The sequence below is a fragment of the Dasypus novemcinctus genome, chromosome 20 (genome assembly GCF_030445035.2).
Source record: "Dasypus novemcinctus isolate mDasNov1 chromosome 20, mDasNov1.1.hap2, whole genome shotgun sequence".
Lineage (NCBI taxonomy): Eukaryota > Metazoa > Chordata > Mammalia > Cingulata > Dasypodidae > Dasypus > Dasypus novemcinctus.
Window position 1 is genome coordinate 52346805 of NC_080692.1, and position 19885 is coordinate 52366689.

Below are 19885 nucleotides of genomic sequence, written 5' to 3' on the forward strand. Positions count from 1 at the left end.
TCCTCCAACTATGTTATTTTTTTTTAAAGACTCACTTTTGGGGGCCCTTACCCTTCCAAATAAATTTGAAAATGGGCTTTTCTATTTCTCTAAAAAAGGCTGATGGAATTTTTATTGGGACTGCACTGAATCTGTAAATCAGTTTGGGTACAACCGATATCTTAACATTATTTAGTCTTTCAATCCATGAACACAGAATGTCCTTCCTTTTACTTAGGTCTTCTTTAGTTTCTTTTAGCAGTGTTTTATAGTTTTCTGAATACTGGTACTTTCTGCCCTTGGTTAATTTTACTTGTAAATATTTGACCCTCTTAGTTGCTATTGTAAATGGAATTTTTTTCTGACTTCCTCTTCAGATTGCTCATTAGTAGTGTACAGAAACACTACTGATTTTGCATATCAATCTTGTATCCTGCCACTTTGTTGAACCATCTACTAGTTCTAGGAGTTTTGGTGGATTCATTGGAATTTTCTAGGTATAGTATCTTTTACTTCTTTTTCTTGCCTAATTGCTCTAGCTACAACTTCTAGCACAATACTAAATAACAGTGTAGACAGAGGGCATCCTTGGCTTGTTCCTGATCTCAGTAGGAAAGCGCTCAGTCTTCCACTGCTGAATGCAATGTTAGCTGCGGGTTTTTCATTTATGACCTTTATCGTGTTGAGGAAATTTCCTTCTATTCCTACCTATCGGAGTATATTTATCAAGAAAGGCTGCTGGAGTTTGTCAAACGTCTTTTCTACATCAATTAAGATGATCATGTGATACTTCTTCAATTTATTAATGTGGTTTATTATATTAATTGATCTTTTTGTGATGGACCACCCTTGCATATCTGAGATAAAACCCACTTGAACATGGTGTATAATTCTTTTAATATGCTTTTGGATTTTGTTAACAAGTACTTTGCTAAGGATTTTTGCATCTATATTCATTAGAGGAATTGGTCTGTAATTTTCTTTTTTTGTAGTATCTTTGTCTGGCTTTGGAATTAGGGTGATGTTGGTTTCACAGAATGGGTTTGGTAGCATTCCCTCCTGTTCAATTTTTTGAAAGAGTTTGAGCAAGATTGGTATTGGATCTTCTGTGAATGAGAGGTAGAATTCACCTGTGAAGCCATCTAGTCCTGGGCTTTACACCTTGGGGGTGGGGGTGGGGGTGGGGAGGGTGTTGATGACTGATTCAATCTCTTTGCTTGAATTTTGTTTTTTTTTTAAATTAATTATTAATTTATATCCCCTTCCCCCAACTCCCACCCAGTTGTCTACTCTCTGTGTCCAAGCACTGTGTGTGTTCTTCTGTGTCCGCTTGCATTCTCGGGAATCTGTGTCTCTTTTTGTTGGTACCAGGAATCTGTGTCTCTTTTAGTTGTGTATCTTGCTGCATCAGCTCTCCATGTGTGCGGCACCACTCCTGGGCAGGCTGGACTTTTTTTATGTGGGGCAGCCTTCCTTACAGGGTACACTCCTTGCATGTAGGACTCCCCTATGCAGGGGACACCTCTGCATGGCATGGCACTCCTTGTATGCATCAGCACTGTGCATGGGCCAGCTCACCACACTGATCAAGAGGCCTGGGGTTTGAACCCTGGACCTCCCGTGTGGTAGGCAGATGCCCTATCAGTTGAGCCAAATCTGCTTCCCTGTAATGCTCTTTAAATGTGTTATGTCTAGTTAATTTATCATATTATTCTAGTTCTTTGTTTCCTTATTTTCCTCTGTTCAGATAGTCTATCCAATGCTGAGAGTGGTGTATTGAAGTCTGCAACTATTATTGTAGAGATGACTATTTCTCATTTCAGTTTTGCCAGTATGTGTCTCATGTTTCTTGGGGTACCCAGGTTAGGTCCACAAATATTTATGACTGCTATTTCTTCTTGATGAATTGCCCCCTTTATTAATATATAATGACATTTTTCATCTCTTATAACACTTTTACATTTAAAATACATTTTATCTGATACTAATATCTCTACTCCAGATCTTTTTTTGGCTATTATTTGTGTGGAATATCTTTTCCAACCTTTTACTTTCAGCCTGATTGTGCCTTTGCATCTAAGGTGAGTCTCTTGTAGACAGTACACAGATGGCCGTATTTGTTTATCCATTCTGTCAGTCTATGTGTTTGATCAGGGAGTTCAATCCATTGATGTTCAATGTTATTACTGTAAAGGCATTACTTACTTCATCCATTTTATCCTTTGGCTTTCTGTTATCATATCTTACTATCATCTGTCTTTTTACCTTTTTAAATAGTATTTATTTCTATGCTCTTCTCCAAGTCTCTGACCCTTGTTTTTTCCTTTCAGGCTGTAACACTTCCTTTATTATCTCTTGTAAATCCAGTCTTTTTCATAACATACTCTGTTTTTGTTTGTCTTTAAACTCACCCTCTTTTTTTTTTTTTTTTTAATTTCACCCACATTTATGAAAACAGCTTAGCTAGGTAAAGAATTCTTGGCTGGCAGTTTTTCTCTTTCAGTACCTTAAATATATCATAACATTGACTTCTCACCTTCAAGGTTTCTGTTGAGAGATCAGCATTTAGTCTTATCAAGCTTCCCATGTATGTGATGCATTGCTTTTCTCTTGCTGTTTTCAGAATCCTTTTTATCTCTGGCATTTGATATTCTAAATAGTAGGTGTCTTGGAGTAGATCTATTCATATTTATTCCATTTGAGGTGTGTTTTTCCTCTTGGAAATTGATATTTCTTTCATAAGGGTTGGGAAATTTTCCGTTATTATATCCTCAAATATTCTTTCTGCCTCTTTTCCATTTTCTTTTCTTTCTGGGACAGCTATAATATGTATGTTTGTGAGTTCTGCATTGTCTTTCAATTTCCTGAAACCCTGTTGTGTTTTTTCCATTCTTTTCTCTGTTCTCCAATCTTTTCCAGTTAAGATGTTCTGTTTTCTAATTCACTAATTCTGTCCTCCACCAACTCGAATACGCTGCTATATACCTCTAATGCATTATTTAAGGATGTACTGGTGACTGAACTTGGGATCTCGTATGTGGGAAGCTGGTGCTCAACTGAGCTATACCAGCTCCCTCTAATATATTTTCCCCCGATATCCCATTAATATTTACTTTTTATTTTTTTAAAAAGATACTTAGATTACATAGATGCTACATGAAAAATATAGGATAGTCTCATATGTCTCATTCCCTACCCCTCTCATATTTTCCCACTCTAATGTATTCTTCTAAATAAATTTTTTATTTTTTAAAAAAGATACTTAGATTACACAAAATGTTACGATTAATGTATTTTTTTTTCTTTCTATCTGGTTGCATCATTGTCTTTTTCTCTGTGTGTTGCTTCACTACACAGCCTGAGCCTCTTGCACCGCATGGGGGCCTGCACCTCTCCATACCACACAGGGCCTGTGCCTCACCATGCAGGTTTGGGATGCATTTTTTTTTTTTTTTTAACCAGGAGGTCCTGGAGATCAAACCCAGCTCCTCCATATGATAAATGGGAGTTCAATGGCTTGAGCCACAGCATTTCCCCTACTAATGTATTTTTAATCTCATCTATTGTCTTTCATTCCCATAAGCTCTGGTTATTTTCTTTGCAGGCTTTCATATGGCTTTTTATACTCTCCCAGTGTCTTCATAATATTCTTTATCTCTTTGATCATATTTTCCTTCAACTCTTTGAATTGATTTAGGAGATTTGTGTGAACATCACTGATTAGTTGTCTTAAACCCTGTGGTCTCATCAGAATTTTTATTTGCTCCTTTAGTGGGCCATATCTTTTTGCTTCTTTGTATGGGTTGTAATATCTTGCTGATGTCTAGGCATCTGTTTATGTTGGTGAATTTACTCTTAAGGTCAACTATTTTGCCTAGTGATTCTGTTTCACAGCTCTTCTTTGATTTTTAGCTCAACTTACTGTAAATCTTTAAAAGTGCCCATCTTAAGTTATCAAAACAGGGCAGGGACTCACTAATTGGGCACAGACCAGATCCAAAAGGGCCTGGACATGAGAGGTTATTAAAAGCTTTTTTACTTCTGGCAGTTTCCCAGCCTGCAAGCAGACAGTGCTCTTTGGTAAACCTTTGCATGGAGGTGACTCTCTCAACTTCCACTTGCTGGTGATTTTGCCCTGGCCTGAGTCAAGATTCAAAGTGGGGTCCACTGACCAAACTCACTGAAGGGAAAATACCCTCTGACCTCTGCCATACTCTCCCTCCTCCCAGGGCAGAGTATGTCTGCTCCCCTCTCAGCTGGCCACAGAGTTATGGGTTTTACTCAGGCTGTTCACCTCTAGGATGGAGGACAGGCGCTATTCCCAGCTATGGGAGTGAGTAACTCACTGTTTTCACTCTGGCCTCCTATTCTCTCTATCCCTCTCCCTCCTGAATGATGGGCAGGACTCCCTGGTCTGCAAAGCAGCTCTCTCAGATTTTTGCCCTTCCTCTGTTCTTAGAGAGTTGAGCCCTGCTGCCCTACTCTGATGCCATCTTCCCATAAGTCCCATCTCTTTTCTAAATAACTGTAATTGTCTCCCTTTATTGTCTGCAAGAATCTTGAGGGAAGATAAGTAGGTTTTATAAACCTTTGTAGTCACAGCCCCCACCAAATTATCTGGTATATGGTAGATTTGCAAGAAATGTTTACTGAGTTCAGTTGGTTATCTTTTGAAACAGCATAAAGAATATTTGGTAAAATAATTTCAGAGCACTAGCCACATAGCTTGTCTCTGTATACATATATATTCATTAGTAGAGGCAAATCAAACAAAATTAGCCCTGAGATTCCATTACCCATGTCTCTGGTATTGTCCTAAGAATTTCAGTCAAACACAGCAAAGACTAAACCCAACTTGGTTTGTAGTCTTTCAGGTGCTTTTATTGACTATGTGACACATTCAGCATATCACTATTAGCTCAAAATCTGAAATAATCCATGGTTTTAGTTGGCCACAGTTACATACAGTAACAGAGTAACCCCTCTGTACTGGAGGTAGTGGTCAAATCCATACATGTGCTTTCCAAAATCCAGTGTTGGCACATAAAGATAAGATAAATCCTAATTTCACCAAGTCTATATGGGAAAGGCAAGTAATTCCAAATGTAAACATACACTAATCACAAAAGGAGACTCAAACATTCTTGAGGTTAGCAAAGAAATATGATTCAAAAGTGCCTTAACTAATAAACTCAAGCAATTTCAACAATAAACAATCACCAACGAAACCCAAGAAGTGCCTTCTACAGGGAATAACATAGGCAAGCTGAAATTTGGAATGCCAGCACACATCCTTCCCTCAGAGCCCATCTTGGGCAAAGTACTCAGTTTTTAAACTCTTATCAACACATGCCTATCAGACAGGTTTCTCTCTACCATCACTGCTTAGTGCAATTTAGAGATACTGCTAGTCATGTAATTAAAAACATTAATGGTAATAAAGGAAAGACATAGCCAAATATAAAGGTAAACCTTCAGTACTTTAAACCTTTATTGAAACAAATAAAAGACAGCTTCAATGAAATACGCTAGAAATATTTCACAACTACAGAGAAATAAATTCTGAAAACTTTCTATAATTAGAGTGGAATAAGTTAAATTTATATATCCATATATACAGTATACTATATATATCCATATACTACCCATAATTTCTAATTTAAGTAAAAATATTGCAGATGACATTAATTACTATGTTTTTATACATTTTAGTTAATGTAAATGATATTTAGAAAGAATTCAATAGGTTCAAGGAACCTAGAGCCCTTAAACCCCATTTTTCAATAAGGTAGTTTCTCAACCATGACCTCATGCCATGGAAATTTCAAGGAAGAAATGCCATAATCAATGGAGAAGATTAGAAAACTCAAATCGCATATGAATTTTAATAGCTGATAAAGTAGATGCTCACAGATTATGAGGTGATAGATATTTAAACACTGGAAACAGACAGATTATTAAGTACATGTTTTTGGAATAACAGTAAGAATTAAGAAAAAAATAATGTGAGTCACCTTTTTTTGCCACCAAAAGACATTCCAAAAGAATAAGAGATAATTTAGAAACTCTCTGAAAGACAAACTGAAAATATAATTGATCAGATATTTGGAGGAATTATAACTTTCAAAATTTGGAAGTACAGAGGAAATCATGAAAGGAAATACTGATACATTCAACTTAACAAATTTTTAAATTTGATGTAAAAAAAATGGAAACAATAAAGAAATATTTGCTGCAAATATGGCAGAAAATTATTAATATCTATGTTACTTATTCTTAATTCTAAGATATAATTTTAAAACATTTTAACAATTCTGGAATCAAGATTCATGTAATGGTTGATGTATACATTTACGATGGTAATGTTTCTTCTGAAAGTTGATATTAAATATTAAATGGTGCATATAGTATAATCAATGACATCTTAGAAATAATGGAAATCTAGATGTATTGGAAGCCCATAAAAATTGAGGTGAAATGCTCTCTATGATATAAATTGGCAAAGGCTACCAGCAGACAATTGCCCTAAGAAGAAATACAATTTGAGAACAGCTCATTGAAAAAGTGTTCAGATCAGGTACCATTTAAAGTATATTAAATTAAGGCATTAAAAAAGAAGATAATAGCAAAATTGTGGCAAGGTGGGGTGCTGGCAAAATTCTCAATTCACAACATAACCTTTTTGTAAAACAATTTAGTAATATGAATTTAGGACCATTAAAAAAGTACTCATACCTACTGACTCATTTGATGCATTTTAGGGATTTCATCACAACAATGGAAGGAAAACAATATACCTGAACATATGATTATTTCTAATAGTTAAAAAATGGGAATAGTCTGAATTATCAACAACAGAAAAATAATTAAAGGGAAATATGATACATCAATTGGACATAATGTGTTTTTGCTATACCAACGCCTAGAACATAGGAGATTTTTAATAAATATTTGTTGAATAAATGAGATTTTATACAGCAAATTAAAATTTTAATTATGAAGACCATAGAAACTTATAAAATCACTACAATATAAAGGTAAGAATTTGATAACATTTATAGAAGTGCTACCATGTGTTTGGAACTGTGGTAAAAACTGAGGATGAAAAAAATGATGAAAAAAAAAAAGGTTCCTGGCCACTGGGAACTCAAAAATTGAGGATTTCAGAAATCAACATGATATTTGATAAATGGTGTGTACCATGTTTGTCCTTAGTTCTTCTCGATCTTTATTTGAGGTCCTTAGACCCTCAATGAAATCTATTTTCAGCTTATAAATAATTTAGCTACACTGATGATTTAATTTCACTGAATAGAACAAATTAAAATTCATAGTAGCAGAATAAAACAGGGCACAGGATAAAAGGCACATCACCCCCCAAGAGAAGAGCCAGTCAAAAAAAGTTAAAAGTTTGTATTTCAATTTAAGTTAGAAACTGATGGTCACAAAGATGCTATGAATTAAAGGTTAAAGAATATTCACTCTACTTTGTTTAAGGAAGGAATTAAGTTCTAATAATTAGTTTTAGAAATATTTCCACTAACATGTTTTGGTCAAAAACTTACAGGAATAGGCTTTGGAATGTAAAAATGAATATGCAGTGACATGGCACCATAGCCACCACGACTTACTGGTTCCTGGAATTTTTCCTAAATCTGCTTAGGTTTGAGGCCCTGATTTTATCACACTGAAAGCGCAGGTGCATTTCCTTTCACCGCCTAACAGCTGACTTCCCGGTGGTTTCAACGAGGAACCGCGAGCAGAGGCGAAGGGTCCGAGGACGTTCTTAGAACGCGGTGACGAGGGAACTGCCCCGGGGCTCCCGGCCCGCGCACGCGCACGCGCACGGCGCTCGCGGCCCCACGCCCGCCCACCCCCCGACTGGACCAGCGGCCGCCGGCGACCCTCCCCGCGCGCAGGCCGGGGCCGACCCGGGGAGCCTCGCGGGGCCAGCGGCTCCTCGCCCCGCCCCGCGCCCCTGCTGGGCGACAGGGACGGGGAGTCGGAACTGCCCGGGAGTCAAGTGACCTGACAGGCTGCCCGGAGCGAGTGCTCCCAAACGCCAGCATTTTGTTTCTTTTATTTCTCCCACCGCAAAATTTTGATCAGAGTTACAGAACCATTTTAATTCTTACCACTTTCTATTTCATTAATTCTTTAATTGGTAGGTGTGGTAGCAAGTTATGAAACAGAACTGCAAATTACTTACAAATAAAAATGTCCAGGAGAAAAATAATAAGCATGTTTTTAATAGTGAAAATTACAACAGAGTTTATTGTCCCTACATTTAGGAAACAATTTATAATTTGGAAGTTGGTATAAGAAAAATATGGTAATTTCTCAGTAAAAAGATTTTTAATGACATATATGCAAGCAGGACCCACGTGGCAGTTTAGGCTTTTGTGGACCCCAGAAAACCCTGCTCAGCGCGAGCCCACCCCGTGCATGTGCGCCTCGTCTAGGGGGACCATCTGATTAAATCCCTTCAGCTAAACACCTTCTGAGACGCAGGAAGGTCCATCTTCCTACTGCAGTCCTCTATAAATGGAGGAATAAAAAGCTGCAGAAACAGAAAAACGCTGCGGAGAGAGACAAAAACTCCTACAAGAGGCTGCGGGGAGCCAGAGGCTGAAATCAGCGAACACAGACCCAAGAGCGGGAGGCCCCGAGGGGGGCGCGTGGGGACCCTGCCACGCGGTGCCCCAGCTGCGCTCAGGGCCACCACCTCTGACGACTCCTTCGCTTGGACGCTGTCACAGCCTCAGAACCTAATAAATTCCCACTGAGAAAGCCAATCCATTTCTGTCATATCGCTCCCAACAGCTTTTAGCACATAAAAAACCCAGATATGTAAATATAAAAAGAGGAATCTCTGGGAAACGGACTTTGGCCCAGTGGTTAGGGCGTCCGTCTACCACACGGGAGGTCTGCGGTTCAAGCCCCGGGCCTGCTTGACCCGTGTGGAGCTGGCCATGCGCAGTGCTGATGCACGCAAGGAGTGCCGTGCTACACAGGGGTGTCCCCCGCGTAGGGGAGCCCCACGTGCAAGGAGTGCACCCATAAGGAGAGCCGCCCAGCGCGAAGGAGGGAGCAGCCTGCTGAGGAATGGCGCCGCCCACACTTCCCGTGCCGCTGACGACAACAGAAGCGGACAAAGAAACAAGACGCAGCAAAAAGACACAGAAAACAGACAACCGGGGGAGGGGAGGGGAATTAAAAAAAATAAAAATAAATCTTTAAAAAAAAAAAAAAAAAAGAGGAATCTCTTTGAGCAATAATTCAAAGAGAAATATTCTGTCAAAAACATGGCACTGCCGTTCTATTACAGCAGTTAGTATTGTTGACATTTATAATTCATTTATAGCCCCTTACTCCCAAAAAGGATTTTTGTGGCTTACTGCTAAAAGAGCACAGTTGTATTAAATAAGAATGAAAAAGAAGTGTCACTTGGGAAGGGAGGTAACTAAAACCTTGGGGTAAAAGACTTACTCGTAGATTCAGAACCCAGTTACGGGCGCCTCCGCAGTCGCTGAATCCAAAGGCTTTGAGGCCCAGGGCTCTGGACCTGCCCCCAGCCCAGGCGTGCACCCGAGCTGGCACGACCCCCGAGGCCCTGCCTCCACTCCTGCCCAGGCGCTTGTGTCGACAGGAAGGTGATGACACCTAAAATGCAGGCGGCACCACAAAGTCGGCAGCGTTATCACGGCCTGACCCCAGAACCACAAAGCTAGTGGAGCCATCACAACCAGCCCCCGCGCAGGCTGGCCCCAGGACGGGGCGCCACGGCCCTCCGCTCCGTGGCTGCTGGAGTCTGCTCAGAGCAGCCGCCTGCTCAGGGCTCTCCTTAAAGGCTTTGCTTCAACCAGCCTCACTCCCCCGTCGGATTTCTCAAACGCTCCCCTTCCTCGGCTTCCCTCTGAACCTAACAGGCTGAACACTAATTTAACATTTTTTAATTGGTTGCACAGTGTGGCTATCAAGAAAAATGGGTTGGTCAGAGAATAAGTATTCCTTGTAGGAATGTAAGTCACACTTGGAAATCCTAAGAAAACATCACTTTGCATTTGTAAACATTTATAATCTTCATTCATACTCAGACTGTTTTAAATGTGTTAGAAGCTAACACTTCTGTAAAATAAGACCTTTCACTGGAAGTAAAACAGGATTTTATTTTAAAATACTTCTTACCTCCCAATTTTATTAGTTTTTCTTTATTCTCGGAATAAAATGGTAGAGAAAATAAATCCATAGAAATACCTAATTGTTAATTAGGCTTTGACTACTAAATTTAAAAGATACTTTCTGAGCGTAATATAAAAATGAAGTTAGTGTCATTTTTTTTTCCATTTTTTTTTGTTAGAGAAGTTGTGAGTTTACAAAACAATCATACATTATATGCAGAATTCCCATACATCATCTCTCCACCAACACCTTACATTGTTTTGGAACATTTGTTATAGATTATGAAAGAACATGACCAGACTTTTACCACTAAGACCCAAAGTGCATATTTGGTATATTTTTTCCCATACACCCCCTATTATTAACACCATGTATTAGCTGCAGCTCATAGGAGAGCACACTCATCTCTGTACAGTTCACGACCGTCCCTCTTCCACCATGTGGCTCACTGTGTTATACTCATTGTGCCTGGTACATTCGACCCAGAGTGCACACTTGGTGGCTCTCATTGCATCACAGAGTTGACTTAGCATCGTTTTTATAAATACTTTTTACTTACCTCTAATTTCTTGGCACAGGGCCCACCAACAAGTGCAACCACGCCATTGTCAGATACCTAAGCAAATGGAAAAAGAGACAGAGCACATAAATGGAGATGATGGAGGGAGGATTTTTAAAAATTATGACTCATTTAGAATATAGATTTACTACCTCCCACTCAGTAAACATCTGTTTTAGCCATACATACCTTCTATCTTTGTTACTAAGAAATTGAGGGGAAAATGTGAAACTATACTGAATTATTTAATCACCAAAGCATGAAGTAGTCAACAATTTCAACAACAAAAATAATTAATTATGTCCTTCTGATAAGTCATTAGAAATATGCTGGGTAGGTGTATACAGTCTATCTTTTTGAAGTCTATTTTAACATTTACCTGAGTAGCTGAAAAGTCAACACACTGCAAAAACGGGCAGTTTTCCCCTAAAGCATGCAAGGACATGTCTGTGATACCCAGGCAGCCCCCCAAGTCAACGAGCTTCAGCAGCCGGCAGTTGAGGGCGAGCGCGAGCACGCCTTCATCAGTTAGCCTGCAGCATCTTTTCAAAGAGGCTTCGTGCAGGTGGGAACAGGACAAAGCCACCGCTTTTATTCCTAGAGGGAAACACAAGCAGAAAGGGACTGCTTTAGCCATCACTCATACTATGTTAGCCTTTCTCAAAGCAGTCCATCTGTGAGGACATGCTCATTTTCCAGTGGCGCTGTCAGTACTTAAAACTCTTCTGGAATATTTCAGAATATCTGCAATTGATGGTAAATCTTTATTGTTTAAGGTTACATTTGCTTTTCGGAAATGGTAAAATGTTCAAAATCAAATAAGTAACTACTCGTGGATGGTTCTCCTTTTGTTAAAACAAACATTTTAAAGTAATAAAGTTAAACTTCTGGTTGCCTCAAAGGAAACTCAAAAGTTAATTGGTCAAAAGTTTTAAGTAATAGTCTGCATGCTTATCCTTAGGTATCACTCCCACACCTCTGTATCCCTTCTTTCCCTTTGGACTCTGTCCGCATACTCCAATTTCTTTTCTTTCTTTCTTCCCCCCCCCCCCAAGATTTACTCTTTATTTCTTTCTCTCCCCTCCCCGCTGTTGTCTGCTGTGTCCATCCGCTGTGTGTTCTGTGTCCACTTGCATTCTTGCTCAGTGGCACCAGGAATCTGTGTCTCTTTTTGTGGTGTCATCTTGTCGCATCAGCTCTCCATGTGCGCACCACTCCTGGGCAGGCTGCACTTTTTTCACGCAGGGTGGCTCTCTGCAGGGTGTGCTCCTTGAGCATGGGGCCCCCCTACGCAGGGGATACCCCTGCATGGCATGGCACTTCTTGTGCGTGGGTCAGCTCACCACACGGGTCAGGAGGCCCTGGGTTTGAACCATGGACCTCCCATATGGTAGGCAGATGCTCTATCAGTTAAGCCACATCTGCTTCCCCCGATTTCTTTTCTATCACGAAGCTCCTTCTCTGTTAGCCTGGACCAATTTTACATTTTACTGAGGGACGAGAAAAGAGAAGTCCTTAAATATACCTAACCTGATGTAAATGCACATGGGACATGGGCACACGACACTGTGCCCATAAATAAAAGAGCACTTCAGGGCTCCTGAGCCCTTCAGTCATGGACAAATATTGTGGTGCTGTTAAAAAATACATTTATAGGCAAAACACGCAAAAGGGAAGAGATGGTATCTTCATGATTAGGTCATTTTTATGCTTTTTTTTTTTAACATCTTAAGAAAGAGCTGTTTTATTCATCAGCCTGGAAGTTCTTTTTAGTGAGTCATTAGTTTTGTAAACACTTAAAAACTCATGATTTTTCCAGTATTATGACTATCCTAACTTACAAACCAAGATGACTGCAAAGCTTGGCCAACTACTGACAAAGCTTTCCAGAAATGTAGTTAGCCAGGTAAGTTCCTCTCTCTTAATTTAACCAGAATGGTCTATATTGAAGAAAATGGGAAAGGTCCACTAATTCATAAAACCATGTACTGCATAGACTGATCAGAAAGTGCCTGGTAAATTGAATCTGATGACTGACTCTCCGTTGTAATATTGCATCAAAAAAGCATTACCTTAAAACATGAACTGGTCATTTCTTGTTCTGCTACACCAGAGGAAAAAAACTTTGATGGATAAACTCTATATTATAAATATGTTTAAAATGCAAGATAGTGACTTACCCTAAACATTTTTTTAACTTTCAGCACTGGTGATAAAAACAAAATAAAAATTCTAATTTAGATTCCTTATCTTAGTCTAAATAATTTCTATTGATATAATTTCTATATCTTTATATCTTCATACTCTCTTTTGACATATTTCCCCCTCTTTGCCCCAAAATTATACCAGGTGGGTGAATAGCAATCTATCAATTTATTCAATGTTAGCAAACATACCTTCTGAAGTTATAGACATTCTGTTTTCTTTTGAGGAATTTAAGTTTAATTTCTTAAGTTTTCTGCAGTTACACAGGTGCAGGAGAGCAGTATCTGAAATATCACAGCTTCGAAGATCTAGAGATTGGACTTCAGGATGTAAAATCTGTAATAAGTGCATGATTTTGAAAAATTAGTTTTTTCTAAATGTAGGTGTCTTTCCAAATTCAGTGTTTTGAAGATCATAAGAGACAAGCTAAGGAGGTATGAGTCTTTAATCACTTGTATACCACATGCTTATAGGCTATTAGTATTGCTTATTTAGAACATTTATATTTTTCATTCTTATTTTTGGGAGCTAGTACAAACAAATCCAGTATTATTGAACATTTAATTGAGACCAACAAATAGATTAATTTCCAAGTATTCCAGCTTTAGACCGTTCTTAAGCTCTCTTTCTGAGGCTATTTTTCCTTTCTTTTACTTTATTTTTCCTAAAATAGAAATGGTTTTACTTTTCTGAATATTAAGGTAATATATTGTTATTACTTTTGCAAAAATATCCAGAGAAAGTAAAACAGGGTAAGGAGTATTAATTATAATAATGATAAGAATAACTGTTTTTATTTTGAGAGCCTTTGCCAGGAAAGATACTGTATGTATCGTACACATTATCTCATTTAATTCTCTCGCGCCCATACACACACACCCCTGGGCAACTGGCTACTGCCACCTCATCAGTGAGGGACCTTAAGGGGCCAGCACAGTGCTCCTCAGCCACAAGGCCGCAGAGCTGGGACGTGCGCCCAGCCTTTCTGACTCCAAAGACCGCTGGGGGGCGTGGGGTGGGGGTGGCAAGACTGGTCAAAAAGCGCTTCCTGACAAGTCTTTACATTTTATTTTATTGTGATAAAATATATAGAACATAAAATGTCGTTTTAATCATTTTAAATGTACATTCAGTGACACTGATTATATTCCAAATGTTCTGCAACCATCACATTATCTTTTTCCATAACTTTTCATCACCCCAAATAGAAACTTGTAAGCAGTAACTCCATTACGCCCTTCCGCAGGCCTGGTAACGCCTGATCTACGGTCTGTCTCAATGAATTTGCCTATTCTAGATACTTCATATAACTGGAACAATACAGTATCTGTCCTTTTGTACCTGGCTTATTTCACTTAGTGTAGTGTTTCCAAGGTTCATCCAGGTTGTAGCAAGTACCAGAACTTCATTACTTTCTATGCCACAGCCCTTGCTTTTAAACACTACAGTTAAAATTACCCATACTACCAGTACTTGGAGAGAATCATTAGTTTTAATGTTTTTGAGTTAAAAACAAAACAAAACTGAAGAAAACTAGTATCATCATATATATTATTAGATGAGCAGCTTTTAAAAGAAAACAATTTATTGTGGCTGTATACTACCCCGTTTTATGCATGTATCAAAATAACTAATTAAATACATCTCACATGAGCAAACATTGAAGTCGAACGTTTAATTTGATTTTGGGAGGAAATATAGGGTAGTGCTTGGAGCCTGCACTCCGTCCACCCAGGGCACCAACAAGGCTTGTAGAGAGCACAACTGCTTGAGGAGAAAAGAGCCTGGGCTACTGATTCCCTCAGGAGCAGCGGCCTTAGCCTGGAGGGACCAGGCACCTCCCTAAGCACAATAATATACTAAAAGAAACAAGAGAGGGGCTACAGAAAAGAGGACTGGAATTATTAGGTTTGTAAAGTTTAGCAGCTGAAATAAAACTATTGATGAGGTAAGTAGTTGACTAGCTGAGGAATAATTTAGCAAGGTGGAAATGTGTAGCAGTTGGATATAACTGATGAATTCCAAAAAGAAATACTGGATTATGTTTGTAGTCTGATCTATACCTGGTCATTACTGAGTTATGATTAGGGCGTTGAGTCCCCACCCGGTCCCCACCCCTTGGTGGGTGGAGGCTCAGAAAAAACGCGAAGGACAGAGTTGAGGGCTTTTAATGTTGGAATTTTTGTTTTGGAGTTTGATGCTGAAGACTTAAATGGGAGCCATGGAAAGTCAGCATGGAGAAGAAAGAGAAGCCAGCCCAGGAAGGAAGGAAACTTGAAGCCAGAGTAAAGCGAGCCCCAGGAAGGTAGGAACCCAGGAAGCCTGAGCCCTCACAGACGTCGGCAGCCATCTTGCTCCAAATAGAATTTGGTGAGGGAAGGAACTTATGCTTTATGGCCTGGTATCTGTAAGCTTCAACCCCAAATAAATATACTTTGTAAAAACCAACCAATTTCTGGTATTTTGCATCAGCACCCCCTTGGCTGACTAATACAGAATTTGGTACCGAGGAGTGGGGAAGTGCTTTTGCCATTACAGAAATGCTGGAACAGTTTTATAAATGGGTAAGGGGTATTCTTTGGAGGAATTGTGAGATGCTACGAAGAAAAGACCTACAGTGCTTTGAAGAGACTGTTGATAGCAATATGGATGCTAAAGAGACTTTTTATGATGCCTCAGAAGTAAATGATGAAACTATTACTGGAAACTGGAGAGAAGCAATCCATGTTTTAAAGTTGCAGAGAACTTAGCAAGATTAACTCCTGGTGTTATATGGAAGGCAGATTTTGAAAATGGCAAGCCTGGGCATTCAGCTGAAGAAATTTCCAAAGTAAACCCAGAGAATGCAGCTTGGCTTCTGCTTGCAGCTTATAGCAAAATGCTAGAAGAGAGAGATATGCTGAGGATGGAACTATTGGGCACAAAGAAAACAGAAACTGATTCTGGAAATTCCAAGCCTCTGGAGATCAAGCTACCATATGAAAGTACCCCACTGGAGGACTTAACTAAACTTGGAACTTGTAAATCAGGATTGAAGATACAGTTATGTCGGAAAGACCTGGGGAAAGTCTTATTGTCTGAGGACTTGGACCCCTGCTTCCTGCATGCTAAACCAACAGACATTTTGAGAGAGCTGTATGAACAAAACCACTGTCAGCCTGGAATGAAAAGGGACATGGAAAGGACAGATTGAAGGAGAAACAGCTTTAAGAGGAAAACCATGGAAGCTGAGATCTGGAATTCGAACATCATCTTGGGCAAAGAGAGGAATCCCACCCAGGTGAATAGAGAGGGTGAGTTTGCCCTAACAGTTGAAGACGGTGGATGTTCCTGTCCAATGTTCTGGGAGAGTTTTGCCACCCCAGGGTACAGAGAGGGTGGAGCACATTCCCCAAGGATTAGGGCAGTTAAGGTCAACACCACTCAGGTCTGAGAGGGGTGGACCTGTCCCCCAAAGGTTAGGGAAGGCCAGGTGGTCAACTCATTGACAGGGTTGAGCCTGTATGCCAAAGGTTAGGGGAATGTTGTCTTCACATCACTGTATGAGGGGGGTTAAGCCTCTAACCCAAAGATTGGGTAAGGTGTGGCAATCACCCTAACACTCTCAGAGGGAGAGGTCTGGAGCTTGGTCAACACCCAGATGCTTGATGAGGGTGGAACCAAGAAAATGGTCATTGGGCAAGCATGTGGAAAGGGTGGGTCCCCATATGGCCCCAAGGAGAAGAAATCATCATCGTAAAAATGACTCTCAAGACTTTGAAATCGAATGGAGGATGCCCTTCAGGTTTAATGAACTGGACAGGACCCATGACTCATGTTTCCCCCCTAATTTCTCCTTAATATAATGAAAATGTTTATCCTATGTCTGTCCATTTGTGTATTGGAAGCAGATGAATTGTTTTGTACATTTCAGAGTTCTATAGCAGACAGGGCTTTGCCCCAACACAAACGGTATTTCTTTAAATTGATTATGATATGATTTAGTACTTGCATTATAACTGATTTAAGGTTTTTTTGAAAATTGTAATGACTTTTTGGAATTCAGAGGATGGAATGTAGCAGTTTGATATAATTGATGAATTACAGAAAGAAATATTGGATTATGTTTATAATCTGATCTGTACCTGGTCGTGACTGAGTTATGATTCCATGGAGTCCCCACCCAGTCCCGCCCCTTGGTGGCATGGCAAAGAACAGAGTTGGGGGCTTTTAAAGTTGGAGTTTTGATTTTGGAGTTTGATGCTGAAGACTTAAACTGGAGCCCTAGGAAGTCAGCATGGAGAAGAAAGAGAAGCCAGCTCAGGAAGGAAGAAACCTTGAAGCCAGAGAAAAGCAAGCCCCAGGAACGTGGGAACCCAGGAAGCCTGAACCCTCGCAGACGTCAGCAGCCATCTTGCTCCAAAGAGACTTTGGTGAGGGAAGTAACTTATGCTTTATGGCCTGGTGTCTGTAAGCTCCTACCCCAACCAACCAATTTCTGGTATTTCACATCAGCACCCCTTTGGCTGACTAATACAAAGTGGAAAGGAGAAATAGAAAATATACATATAAAAGAAAACTTAAGCAATATGAAGGATGGAAGTAGAAATGCTAACATTTGGATAATAAGAATTTCAGAAAAATAAAAATAGAAATGGAGAGGATAAAATATATGAAGAAATAGTGGCAAAAAAATTCTCAGAATTAAAGATGAAAGATCTTATACTGAAAGGGTTAATAGGCAAAGAGGATGATTCTTCTTTTGGAAAAAAATAAAAATTCTTGAATTCCTTTCTCAACATATGGGGTTTTCTATGTATATTTGTGTGCATGAGGATAGGGAGTGGGGCTGCTTTTTTTTTAAAGAAAGAAACTTGTATCTTTACTGTTTGTGTAGCATATTGATTTTCATGGATTTATATTTGTCATAATTTTTTAATATCAACATGATACCCAACAAAAGAACTCTTTTCTTTTTGTTTTTTATTAAGACATAAATTAATTTCCCAACCTTCTATTCCTATTGTTTTAGAGAAATAGGATAACTTATAAATTTAAAAGTTGAATTAATTATTTCACTATAGGGTCAAGGGCTGAAAAAAAAATCTTCTTTTATTCCAACCATTTGTTGAGAAAAATTCCACAAAACTTGGAAATAAGTCATTAGAAAAGATCACATCACCATTAATGAGGAGGCAGAGAGAGCGCTAAGGAGCCCCCTGACAGTCCACTGACCTAGGAAAGTATAACACTGTATAATTAAAGCACAGATCCCAATTACCCCACAGGTCTGAAAAGTGATGCTAACTTGTAGAGAATGGAATAATGCAATTTTTTTCTAGAGAGAAGCAAAGATTTCTGTTCAGTGGTTAGTTTTATTACCCTGTGAGACATTATCCAGTTTTGTGTCTAATTTATAACCTTATTCCAGCACGGTTTTTTCCCTGTGTGGGTGGGTAGATAGAGACTCTTGAATCCTCTTTTGGACTGATTTGGCATTGCTACTGGTTCTTTTACTGAGTTATTTAAACTCTGGCACATGCATACTATTTGCTTGAGGATCATGTTTTAACGTTTTTAGAATTAGGTTTCGACGTGCTTAAAGATTAGTGCACAGGGATAGTTTTCACACAACCTGACTCTCACAAAGTTCACCAGATAAAGTATTTGACATATGTAATAAGCATGACCCCTCTTTTCCAACCTCCCACCGTTTCTGAGCAGCGTCTCAGCACGAGGCCACCTGCCTGCCCCCAGCCCGGTTTACGGCAGCACCCAGGGTCCCGCCCTGACCCGGCTGTCCTGGCTCAAGCTCTCACGATCCTGGCTCCCGAGCAATACCTGAGCAGCCCTGGGAGAGGCTCATGCACCCCTGCCGATGGCTACCTTTGCCCTCCATGTTACAAGGAAGAGAACTAAGACATGAAGCCACACAAAGCGGCAAGGCTGGAATTTAAACCCATACTGGGGACCTTACTATTCTCACTGCTCTAAAGGAAAGCCAGTTAAAGCACGTGTCCTGAGGAAGACTGGCTCAAGTCGAGGGAAGGATGCTGAGTATAATTAGCAGGAGTGAAGTACCCAGAGAAAGAATGAGACTAGGTTAGTAGAATGATCTTTACTTGCTTAATATTATCCATTAATACATTATGGAATCAATTTAGAAAGTTGTGATCAACAATTTTTAAATGAAATAAGACATAGAATAAAATAGAAACGACTAAACTGTCCTGCACACAGTACTGTTACATATATGTGTGTTTATGCACTGGGGTTATAATTAACATGCATTTCTTACTGTAGGTCTTGACTAAAAAATTTTTAACTTTTTGAAAAGATGGAGATCAAGAGTGCTGGATCCTGGACACCAGGGCAGTAACTGAAAGAATGGTGGGAGATGTCTTAGGAATGATTACACAGGGACTTTTGGGTTTTCTGGAGGGGAATAAGGCCCTAACGCTTTGTTATATTTTTAAATGATTACTAATCCTACTACATATTAAATCCTACTACATTTGGATTGCTCTAAAAATCTGAAGCCATATCTAAACATTAAAATCTAAAATGCTCAATTTAAAGTTATACATACTCTTACCTCACTTATATTTGAATCTGTGATCCGTCCCTGCATGCTCATTATTTTTATCAGTCTGTCTTTTATGTTAGGAGGCAAAGGCTTTATGTCTGTGATATATCTGGAAATATTCTTCATGAAGCACCACAGGCACCTGGAATACAAATACAACATAGTAAATCACACTGTAGAGATTCCTAATACTTGTTCAATGCTGACTGATAGCACTCAGTCCTTCCATAAAACCGGTGTACATTTTATTTAATAGCGGTGCCTTCGCTTGTGTACAATTCAAAAGCTAGCCTGTGCTCATTCAAATGCTTTCTCTACATTTCCTCAGGCATACCTTATTTATTAAGGTGCATTTTAATGACTAAAAAAAAAAGTGTTTTTCCTAAGACAATCTC

The 19885-nt window shown here is 39.3% G+C and overlaps 1 protein-coding gene across 2 annotated transcripts in view; it reads right to left on the reverse strand.

Moving 5' to 3' along the window:
- AMN1 (antagonist of mitotic exit network 1 homolog) overlaps nt 1–19885 on the reverse strand; it is a 101661-nt gene that overhangs the window by 21595 nt on the left and 60181 nt on the right. The window contains exons 3-7 of one of the 2 annotated variants that reach the window (XM_058283017.2): nt 19500–19632; nt 13117–13261; nt 11100–11317; nt 10721–10777; nt 9469–9642 (exon numbers count right to left, since the gene is read on the reverse strand). In XM_058283017.2, the coding sequence (XP_058139000.1) occupies nt 9469–9642; nt 10721–10777; nt 11100–11317; nt 13117–13261; nt 19500–19616 (711 nt within the window). In that variant the 5' untranslated portion in view covers nt 19617–19632. The remainder of the gene's footprint in view (nt 1–9468; nt 9643–10720; nt 10778–11099; nt 11318–13116; nt 13262–19499; nt 19633–19885) is intronic. The other variant, XM_004477918.4, reaches the window with a different exon arrangement.